Genomic DNA, 11954 nt, shown 5'->3' with positions numbered 1-11954 from the left:
TGTGTGTGTGTGTGTGTGTGTGTGTTGGCTGCATGTATCTAAATAATTTAGAGAAAAAAAAAAGGTTTTCTAAAACCGAGCAGAAAAAATACAATCTGTGGGAAATGAAGTTACTGCTTGCTGTATGCAGTAGCACAGAATAAATTAAATCTCGTGATATTTTATGCTGTCAACGTGAAGATGTGGGATCCAACCCAGGAGGTGTTGTAGACTATCGACCCGATCTATAAAGCATGGGGATGGACCCAGTCTGGGTTCTCCTTGTTCCGTGGAGCCGTCAGGGAAAGGAAACGACGCTCTGGACACGTCGACTGTTAGAAAAGTGTAACTCTTATGGTTTAATATGCAAAACAATGATTGCTCTCTTATGTGGTTGTAAATATACCAGCATTTGAAAACAGGTGTGCAAACAGGAATCAAACGGGCGAAAAGGTTAATGCAGATAAAGGTTTAGAGCAGGGGGGCCCAGAGTGGGTCCTGGAGGCCCAGAGTGGCTCCTGGAGGGTCAGAGTGGGTCCTGGAGGCCCAGAGTGGGTCCTGGAGGGTCCTGCATGTTTTATTCTCTCCCTGGTTTAACACCTGGATCAAATGATGGATCGTTAGAGACCTAAGAGGAACATTGACAAGCTGAAAAGGTTCTTACTGCCACCAGGGAGAAAACTAAACGTGCAGGATGCCGGGCCTCCAGGACCGACTTTGGGCCCCCTGGTTTAGAGAAAATGTTTGTATGTGGTGAATTATTTTGAAAGTATGGATGCTGTGCTCATTCAGTTGACATGACTCCGGCCCCCTGCAGAAGTAGAGCCGTCCTCCAACAGGCCAACTGTTATTAAGGCAGACTAACGGACCGCAGTGAGTTACCCGAGACATTATTTCAGTCATTTTTGTCTTATAAACCAAAACTGAGGCAAAGATGGCAGGCAAGAAAATTCTCCAACTAGTCCTGGGTCAGGTCCGTGAGGTCATTAGCAGGAAATAACAGAGAAATCAACAATAAAGCCCAAGAGGAAAAATGAGGGCTGTGGGGACTGCATGTTCCCCACTGACAACTTAGACTGTGATTATCTATTATTTTCCTCAAAATCTCTCTGACTGCAGCAGGTTTTCTATGACAGATACTCTCAATACTGTCGGAGTGCTGAGAAATGATTGGGGGAGGATTGCTCTACATCAGCATGGGGGCGGAGCCGGAGTCATGTCGATTTCCTGTTGGTGATCTTTGTTGATTGACTGAATTTGTTCCAAGTCGAACTGCAGTGGATGGCAGCAGCGCGACCGCCCCCTGGGCAGGCCACCCTGCGCCGCCGCCCTGCAGCACTAATGTCAATGCTCTGACTAACAGGCTTATTTTTACAGCGGAGCCGCAGAGCGGACACTGGTAAATCTGGATCGGCTAGCGGTCGGCTCCCGAACTAGTTTTGAAACTCTTAATGGTCTGGACCCAGTATGAACCCAGTCTGTCTACCAGGTTCTGTTAGCATAACTAGAACTCATGGTGGAACCCCCAGCTAGCTGACTCTAGCTAGCTAGCTAACTAGCTAGCTAGAGTTGGCTAACGCTAACTGACTAGCAGACAGTCTAGGTTCCTCAGAGGTGATCAGATGAGAGCAAAGAACTCTGAGAAAAACCGTTACCTCTGCTGGATCCTGAGCCTTCATCATCACTTTCTTCCTGCTTAATGCCAAGTTCCTCCTCTTCCTCCTTTATCTCCCGAGCCTGCTCTTCCTCCTTCATCTGCACCATTTCTTCCTCTTCCTCCTTCATCTGCACCATTTCTTCTTCTTCCTCCTTTATCTGCACCATTTCTTCCTCTTCCTCCTTTATCTGCATCAGTTCCAGCTCCTCTTCCTCCTTCACCTGCAGCAGAGTCGGTTCCACCAGATCTTCCATCTTGGATCCAAACTGCACTTCCTGTTGCTGCTGGAGACAAACCTTCATTAATAACTATCTGAGTATTTATTCAGTCATTTTAAACTGTTTAAAAAATATGAAAACTAGCATACCAACACACAGTTTAAATAATCTTGCATTTTGTAGCACCGGAGCTAAATTATTTCATTTTATTTTGCAGCAGATCATCAGACTGCTGAGCATCATGGTTGAACCTTACCTGGGCCTCCTATCAGGGCCAAAAAGCTAGGAACGGCCCTGACTTTCTACTTAAGATAAAACACATCAGATTCTTATGTTTCTGCTTTGGTTTCAATACAAAACTCCTTTACAGATCGAGTTCAGCTTAAAACAACTTAAATATGAAGATTAGTTTCAGAAAATTTGTTTCCTCAGATTGAAAAACATCTGCAGATCAGAGATTTCGCTCCGAGATGTTCATTAAATATTCATATTTACTGTTTTATGACACATAAATCATGTTAAAGCAGAGAAATACAGCCGAAGCTTCTCAGCTTACCGCTCAAAACTCCCAACGGTCAACCGAACAAAGGAGCTCTTTGTGCAGTTGCTGGTTCCGTTCGGTTCGGTTGATTCGTCCTCAATGCGCCTTGGAAGCAGTCACTGCTCGGTGCTGGAAGGGAGAAGTTGTGTCACCAGAACCGGGTCAGGACAACTTCGGTTCTGAGGAGAAGAAAAAAAACCTGGCGGTTAGCTGAAGGCTAGCGGACTGTTAGCTCACATCAGAACAAAAATCAGGCTGGAAACTGACTTCGGGTCGGCTAGGTTCCGATTCAAAGCTCCAAAAGTAAAGATTCAGAGCCAGAAAGCTGCCTTCAGCAACACGAACCTAAAAGGCTTTCCTCAGCAGACCCGCGCCACACGGTGCTGCTCACAGAGCTAACGCAGGAAGCTCAAGTCCACTTCCGGTCTCGTGAGAAATTCTGCCCCCCTGTGTCGGGAGTGCGCACTACAGCCAGAGAGGCGGATCCAACCGACTCAGCGTGTCTGATCAATTTCTCAGTGAACGACCCATATGATCAATGGGAAATCAGATAACGAGCCACAAATCCCATTTCCGATTTTAGTTTAATAAATGAAAAACGGAAAAACGAGTCTATTTCCGTTTTTTCATTTTTCATTTCAAACGAAAAACGAACTGCCTGAAAATACACGGACCCATGTTGTAACTTTCAGTATAATCGACAGCTGCTATTAAAACAATGATAAACCTGGTTTTCTGTGGCGTTCTTCTTACACAGTTTGTGTTTTTTAACTCGACAATTAGTCGTTTTCTTACTTGTGTCATGTTCACCTTAGCCTGATAAATATCAGTAAACATTGTATCTATAATTTCTTTTTATTGCTGATATATGGAAGCTGATAGCAGAATTTGACTTCCTGAAAAGACGAGACTGTAGGCTTTTTGACAAATCCCGTTCTAATGTCTTGTTGCTGAAAATGTGCTATATAACTACAATTACCATACCTTAATATAAAATATGACACATTACTGGATGAAAAGTATTTACAGTTGCTAATTTTTAAATGCTTGATATCATTTATTGGTCTAAAATAATAAGTCATAGCATTTGTATTAAATACTTCAAAAATATTTATGATTCTGAGATGTAAGAGAACATAATTATTTTCTTTTCAAATGAGAAAATGAACTTTCTCCAGCCTGAAGCTCACACTTGGTAATGTTTTGTTACTCCATGGGACAAAAATTAACCAATCATCTTGAGATTTAGGTCGCTCAGTCCTACCATCACAAACAACTTGAGGATTTGGTCCCTGTGTGAGAAGCCGAGCAACAGAAAACAGATCTGACTGCCCTGCATGTTTTCTCTGGATTTGCTCAGTGCGGAAACCAGCCAGTCCTCCTGACGCGCTTAGAAAAACATTCACTGAGATCCAAAACGTCTGTAACTTTTTTAAAGATTAAAGAAATATACCAACAAATTAATAATCGCTTATTAATAATAGCTGATTAATAATCGTGAAATAAACATCAAGCCTGACAACCTCATATCGTAACGGACTGAATGTTTTGTTTCTAACGTAATCTCTGCTCGGCTTGCGGGACGCAGGCGGTTGCCACGGCAACGGGTGTGCTTAAACGACAAAGAGTGAAAAGGTCTTCATGGTTTCGAGCTGATCACCTGTTCAGGTCGTTTTGTTTACCTGTGGCTCATTACAGCCGCTGTAGTTTCTGAACGTTCAATAAACGACAGACTTGGACTAATGACCTCGTTCGTCTGAGTTTACTTCACAAACATCAAAGAGGACAAATATATTTCATTTATTCTTTAACTGACAAATGGCTACTACCGTGATAATTATATGAAATTTTATTCATTGTCTAATATTTTCTAAAAATAGTTTGGTGTTCTCTGGCATCTTGCTTTGAGCTCAGAGCCTAAGAGGAGCTTTACTGGCTTTTCCTCCATCAAACATGATATTTATTCTCGTCTCTTATTTAGTGGAAATATTGACGTTGATGAGACTTTCTCCAAAATGATGAGCTTTATCAACCTTTATAGCTCTGCTGTTGAAAATGAGGAGCAACATTCACAGATGACATTGAAATAAAATCCAGTCCAACATCTGAGGTGATTCCTCTGGATCCTGTTGGAGGAAAAACATCCCAACTTCACAAGATGAGCTTTAACCTAACAGAGCTCTGTGGTTCCTCCTGTCAGGCTGAAGTTTCTCATATTGAGGTCAAAGTTCAGATCCACCATGACTGACTGACACCTGCTGCCTCAGTTTGTAACCAGCTTCTGACTGAGAAACCAGTAAGCTGCTCCCAGTGTCAGAATCTCACTGAGGAAGAAACTGCATCAGGTTTTCTATCACTTTAATATTTCTGCTATAACTGATGGATATTTGCATATAAAATAAGACAATACGTTAAAGAATTGCTGTAATAACTTCCAGACCACATGGGTCTTCTGGTTCTGGTATGCTCTGAATCCAGAACCAGAACCAAACATGGAGTAGCAATATTCAGCCAACCTGAAGAAGAAGACGTTATTTTTTGCTTTTATTACGAAAATAGGCCCTGTAAAAGTCAGTGTACATTCTCTGTTCATGCTACAGAGTTACAAAGAACAAAAAACCCAAAATGAATATAAAGCTTAGCAGCATAAATTATAAATACATCATAGTTGGCTATAAGCTAAAAATATGGATGAAGAAGACGAAGACGAAACTGGTTCTGCGTCAGATTTCTGGGCTATTCTCCAGCACTGGGCGGTGGGGGCGCTGTTTCTAACCGGAGCAGGAAGTAGCAGTGTCACTAACTTCCGGTTAGCATGGTTAGCCGTTTCCCAGAGCTTGTCCAGGTGTGTTGTGAGTCTGCGCAGCAACAATGTGTTCCGTTGAGCCTCTGAGAGAGTTTATCAGAGAGAGACTAACTGCTGCTGCTGAAGAAATCTTCACCCAGCTGGAAAAAACCATCGTCCAGTACGAGGAGGAGATCGACCGGCAGCGGAGACTGCTGGACCTCACCTGGAGACCCCGAACCGAGCTTACAGCGAGCAGGTTCGGAGCCGAGCGGTACCGGTGGACGGAGCAGGGACAGTTTGCAGCTCAGGGTCTTTATTTCTGGAGTTTATGAGTAAAACTGATAATAAACCAGTCAGGAAAACATTCCCGCCTTGTGGAAACTTCTGTCAGAAACAAAAACATCTTGATAAAATCATTAAACCTGATTCTGGTTCTAAAGCTCCGANGAAAGTGTGGAATACTTCAAAAGTGCGTCCTGCTGTTTTGGGTTAGAGTGGCTAACCACTGCTGCTAACTCCTTCTCCAACCTCTCGCCGCACCGTCACAAATTGGCGCCCGAACATATTTTGGACCTTTCCCTCCTGGATACCGATTCAGCTTCGGATTAGAGGTGATTGTTTTCAAGTTCTTTGTGGACGTCTGTTCCGCGAGGTGGATACAGTTTCTGAGCGGAGTACGTCGTGATCAGTGTTAAAGGTTGCTGGAGCCATTTATTGCCTGCACCTCGCTGGACGTCGTGATGAGCTGTCCCGGTTGGATTTAATTCCTGAAAGTCTGCTGAAGTGGAAGATTTAAATGACCAGACCTCCAAATATTAACTAAATTCACTCACGATTGCTGAAGAGCTTGGTGAGTTTTGGGGGCTATTTTTTTTTCAGTGGAGCTCAGTCATGCGGACTATATTGTGGATTTCCACTTGTTGAACTGCGGAAGGACACGGACTGTGCTGTACAAATACCGCAGCTGTGGCAGCGGAAAGCAACACACCTCTGTAAGCTTATTCGATAATCTGCCTGAGGAGATTTCATATTTTATATTTGGACATTTGCTCGCCTACGAGCCCTACTGCTGATATAAAAATAAAAGCAAAACAAACTGAACATTAAAGAAAACAAACGTTTTTTTTTTCATAATCCTAAGGCATTTAATTTGGACACTACCGTAAAGGTTGAACAAAACAAAATGGCATCTGAACCAGATTTTTCTGTTTTTGACTCTGACATGGATATTGACTCTCTTCAATCTGTTCCGCCACATCAGAGGGCTCCAGACCTCTGTCAGCAAGTACAAGAATTAAAGGATGACGTCCAGCAGCTGAGGGATGTCCTTCAAAACACATTGTCCCTGCAACAAAAAATGCTGAATCATCTAGACAGGGTTAATTCCTGTGAGTCTGGGGGACCTTCTGCACAACAGTCTCCTGCAGCTCCTGTGGCCACCTCAACACCATATGTGCCTCCTGTGAATATCCCACACCTTTATCCTGGAACTCAGAGGGACCTGCACAGCTCTTTTCTACAGACTCATTCAGCTGAGCTAACCAACACCACAAGAGTGATTGCTGCTGCACTACATCACGCCAAGCTGGAACCACCAGTATTTGCTGGGGATGGTGAAGTGCAGGCAGAGGACTGGTTACAAGCTGTGTCAGCATACAAGTCCACTCTGAATTTAACTGATGTCCAGATTCTAAATGAGTTGCCCCATTTTCTAAGAAAAGAGCCTAGTAAGTGGTTTAAAGCCCTTAGCTCACACATTAGCTCATGGGTACATTTCTGCCAACTTTTCAGAACAGTCTTTCTGCCCACTGACAACCAAGAAAGAATTCTCAGAGGCATACTAGACCGTGTCCAGTCAGTTGATGAACCACTCCCAACATTTGTAGCTCATATGTTGAGTGAGTTTAATAAGCTAAGTTGCCCGCCACCGGAAAAAGAGCGTATTCAACTAATATGTAAACATTCACTTGAAAAGTACAGGGTGGCGCTGTATGGCTCGCCTGTGTCTTCTGTGATGGAGTTGCTGCTCAGGGCTCATGAATTACATGCTGTGCTGGGACCTGATAGCTACCAGAATCTTCAGCAGAGACACTGGAAGCAGCAGGGGGCTGAGCTACGCTGTTATAAGTGCTCAAGTCCTGGATATACGTCAAAAACGTGTCCTGCTTGTAATCAGGACAAGGTTGTGTCGGCTCGGTCCCATAATGATCTCACTCCCACTACTTCTTTGGCCATACCTGAAGCTGAAACGGACAATAGAAGCTTCAGGCCACCCGTAGATGTGGCACCCCAAAGGCCATCGGGAAACTTCAAGGGGGGGAGGATATTTCGTCGAGGCAATCCTCCCTCCAGACGTTAACTGAGCCTCACCTTCCTACAAATGAATTCCACATTCTTGGTCATGTGGAGGACAATGATTCTACCGCTACCTGGAACACTCCATTTAAGACTAAGCTGAACTTTAATGGAACCTGCATTGAGGCGACTCTGGACACAGGCGCTTCACTTTCGGCTGTACGTGCAGATCTCATTAAAGTTAATAGGATTGGTCCACAAAAAATACATCAGTGGCAGGGGCCACCAGTGAGCCTAGCGGAGAATGCTCCCTGCCTTCCGGATGGTGTGACTTGGCTGAGTATCGGTTTCATGAACAAGCGCTTTTATCAACGCTTTGCCATCATCCATCACCTGTCTTCTCCTTTCATATTAGGGATGGATTTTATGATGAGAGCCTCAGTAACCATCCATATACCAACAAGGACAGTTTTTATTGATGACAGTCCCTATCCTGGCTTGGATGAAAATGAGAACCACAGTCTTGAACTTTTCCCTGTTGAACAGACTGTTATGTCACTGAACATTTTGTCAGACACCATTGAGTCAAAAGTGGCTGAGGCGAGCCTGGAGGAAACGCAAAAATCAGATCTGTACGATCTTCTTTCCCACCACAGCTCCACTTTCGATGGGCATCTTGGACACACTGCAATGGCGGAACATATGATCGATACCGGAACCGCCAAGCCCATAAATCTTCCCCCCTATCGCTCTTCACCAACCAAAAAGCGTTTGATTGAGGATCAAGTGCGACAAATGCTGGAGGACAACATAATCGAACCCTCTACCAGCCCATGGGCTGCTCCGGTGGTGATTGTGAATAGACCTGGTTCTGATCCCAGATACTGCGTGGACTATAGGGGTTTAAACCAAGTCTCACAAAAAGACTCCTATCCATTACCACGAATTGACGAATCCCTCGACTTTCTGGCAAGAGGAAAGTACATCTCAACCCTGGATTTGGCTCGAGGATATTGGCAAGTTGCCGTTTCAGAGGAATCCCGACCAAAAACGGCTTTTGTGTCTCACTGTGGCCTCTACCAGTTCCGTGTGCTGCCGTTCGGATTATGCAATGCACCAGCAACATTTCAAAGGCTCATGAATTCTGTGTTGGCGGGCCTGATCTACAAAACATGTGCTGTGTACCTTGATGACATCGTGGTGGCATCCCCCACATTCGAGCAGCACTTGAAAGATTTGGAGGAGGTCCTGGACAGACTTGAAGCAGCTGGCCTCACTTTAAAACTGAAAAAATGTCAGTTCTGTTTGAGTGAGTTCACATTTTTGGGTTATCGCATCACACCTGAAGGCATAAAACCTGACCATGATAAAATCAAAGCTGTCATTGATTTTCCGTCACCATCCACAGTGAAACAGGTCAGGCAGTTTCTGGGACTCACTGGCTACTATCGGCGCTTTGTCCAAGATTATGCACGGCATGCTGACCCACTCCACAAGCTCACACAGAAAGAGGCTGTTTTTCACTGGGATGACAATTGTCAGCAAGCCATGAATGTTTTAAAAGACCGAATCACGTCAGCCCCAGTGTTAAGATTTCCAGACTTTGCTAGACCCTTCTACGTTCATGTTGATGCCTGTGATGTAGGATTGGGCGCTGCTTTAATGCAAAAAGATGAAGAGGGCCGAGACATTGTCGTGTCCTATGCAAGTCGTTCTCTACACAAGGCTGAAAAACCATACTCAACCCCTGAAAAGGAATGTTTGGCCGTCATTTGGGCTCTGGAACACTTCAGACCATATGTTGAGGGCCTTCGCGTGACTGTTTTCACAGACCACAACAGCCTTAGGTGGCTCATGTCCCGTCCAAACCCCTCTGGCCGGCTGGCTAGGTGGTCTTTGAGACTACAAGACTTTGACTTTTCAATTGTCCACAAGCCAGGACAACACAATGCAGTTCCTGATGCTCTTTCCAGGAATCCCCTGCCTAACCAAAATGACAAGCCCACTGATATCCTTCCAGAACACGCTGTTATAGGCAGTTTGGACCTCCGTTCCCTGCCCCCAGTGTTATTGTCGAATCGTTCGCACATGAGGCAGCTGCAAATGGATGACCCTGTGACGGGTCAGCTCCTCAGAGACATTGAATCAGACTCATCAGTTCCGATGGACAGTAAATTCCAAGAACAATATACTGTCTATGACAGTTTGCTGTATTACAGGGACCAAAAGACTGTGTGCAGTTTGTACCCGTTAAAAGAACTCAAGCTTTTTGCCCCAACATCTCTTCGTGGAACCCTGCTGAGCTATTACCATGACCACCCCACTGCTGGCCATCTCGGTGTTTCCAAAACACTGATGAGACTACGACACAGGTTCTTTTGGCCTGGCATGGCAGGTGATGTCAAACATTATGTCACCTCTTGCTCGGTCTTCCAACTCACAAAACCAAGTCAACAGAAACAAGCTGATCTCATGGTCCCTATTGTGCCCCAAAATCCCTGGGAATACACAGGAGTGGACTGTGTGGGTCCCTTGCCCCGTACTCAATCAGGGAATTCTTATTTGCTGGTCTTTGTGGACTATTTTTCGAAGTGGATTGAGGTGTGTGCAGTTAGAGAGGCCACAGCTCAGGTTGCAGCTAGCAAGTTCTTAAGTGAAATATTTGCTAGACATGGCAGCCCCACCTATCTCATTTCAGACAGGGGCTCTCCCTTTGTTAGTGAGTTGTTTGAACACACTGTGTCAGCTCTAGGCTCAACACATAGGCTTACTACAGCTTATCACCCGCAAACAAACGCGACAGAGCGTGTGAACAGGACACTTAAAACAGCTATCCGTGCCTATGTGAGTGACAAACACACCGCATGGGACAGGTTTTTACCACAAATCTGTTTTGCACTTCGCACAGCTCCGCATGACAGCACAGGTCTTAGTCCATCCATGATGTTGTATGGTCGTGAGCTGGACACGCCTCTCGATCTAATCACTCAACCAAGCTGTGATGGAGTGGATGACCCGGATGTGCAGTATCCAGAGACTCTGAGAGCCACCCTCAGGGCTGCGCTGGACCTCAGCCACAAAAGACAGAAACACTACTATGACTTGAGACGCCGCCTTTGGGATTGGTGATCTGGTCCGAGTGAAGTCTCACCCAAGATCAGATGCTTTGGCTAATTTTACGGCTAAACTGGCACCGCTGTTCAAAGGACCCTACCGTGTCAGTCAGAAACTTAGCGATGTGAACTACAGACTGATTGATGTTGAAACTGGAGCCGATGCTGGAGTTTTCCATGTTGTGAACATGCAGCCTTTCCATACTTGGGACTCTGCCAGCTGCAAAAAGACTGCCGGTGCGGCTGCACAGGTGGATCACATGGACGATGATCTTGAGGACGGTTCCCCTCAGACTGATGCCATCCATGATTTCCCTCCAGGTGATGTGTTTTGTGATGTACCACATGACGTTCGCCACTCACAGACGCCTCATGGGGTCGATGAGACCAACGCTGATGAGACCGAGTTTGACCACGCTTCAGATTGTGCTGGACGTTACAATCTGAGAGCCCGGCGTCATCCCAGGATAACGACTGGTTGGTCAGACCACAAATGGACAAATATCTACCATACTGACAGGCTTAGCAATATGTAAGGTTATATTTGTTCAGGTTAATGAGTGCATGTAATTTTCAGTTAAATGTGTTATGTTGAAATTTTTTTAGTTACAAAACAAAATCAAAAAAGAATTCTGATGATTTTGGATGACAGTAATTTTGTTGTCACCCATAGTTGCATAGGAAGAATTTTGTTTGTCCCTTAATTGTTCTTTAGAGGGGTTGTGTTCATAAAACAAAAAATGAGTTTCACACTAATTGTATGTTTGCATTTTGGAACCTGAGCTGACTGTGTGTTACCATTATCCACAGATATGTATACAGGTGTGATTTGATACCTGCCCCATGTGTAACTACAGTTTCATGGCTATGTATTGCTTTGGTATATTCTGTACTGGTGCCTATAGTCGTGTGCGGCTGAGGACAGCCTTTGTTTACCTGGGGGGCATATGTAACAGTCATTATGCTGTTTGGTTCCTAGAGATGAGTAGGTATCACCACAAGGGGGCGCCTACTCCCTTTGTTGTTGTACTATTGTACAGAAGAAGAACTAGCCTTCCATTTTGTTGTAGAAGAAAACAGGTGATGATGAGGTGCTGAGCGGTAAACTAACGTTACTTTTCTCATGTATGGAAATATAATGCTTAGTACCGTGGAGATCTGGCTTTACGTGGACGAAGTTAAATAAATCGAAAGTGTGGAATACTTCAAAAGTGCGTCCTGCTGTTTTGGGTTAGAGTGGCTAACCACTGCTGCTAACTCCTTCTCCAACCTCTCGCCGCACCGTCACAAATTGCCTGGCTCCTCCAGCCAAAACAGTGATGAGTAATGTTATTAAGCCTTAATTTGAAACGGAGCGCATTGA

At 44.7% G+C, this 11954-nt stretch overlaps 1 protein-coding gene across 1 annotated transcript in view; it reads left to right on the top strand.

Moving 5' to 3' along the window:
- The first annotated feature begins 5082 nt into the window (after nt 1-5082).
- Nucleotides 5083-11954, top strand: part of LOC106937554 (zinc finger protein OZF-like) — a 15365-nt gene continuing 8493 nt past the window's right edge. The window contains exons 1-2 of the mRNA XM_015019114.1: nt 5083-5204; nt 5312-5439. Coding sequence (XP_014874600.1) covers nt 5083-5204; nt 5312-5439 — 250 coding nt within the window. The remainder of the gene's footprint in view (nt 5205-5311; nt 5440-11954) is intronic.

Source organism: Poecilia latipinna, unplaced genomic scaffold (genome assembly GCF_001443285.1).
Source record: "Poecilia latipinna isolate Pla-1442-1.1 unplaced genomic scaffold, P_latipinna-1.0 Scaffold2377, whole genome shotgun sequence".
Taxonomy (NCBI): domain Eukaryota; kingdom Metazoa; phylum Chordata; class Actinopteri; order Cyprinodontiformes; family Poeciliidae; genus Poecilia; species Poecilia latipinna.
This window is presented reverse-complemented; position numbering and strand designations above follow the sequence as displayed.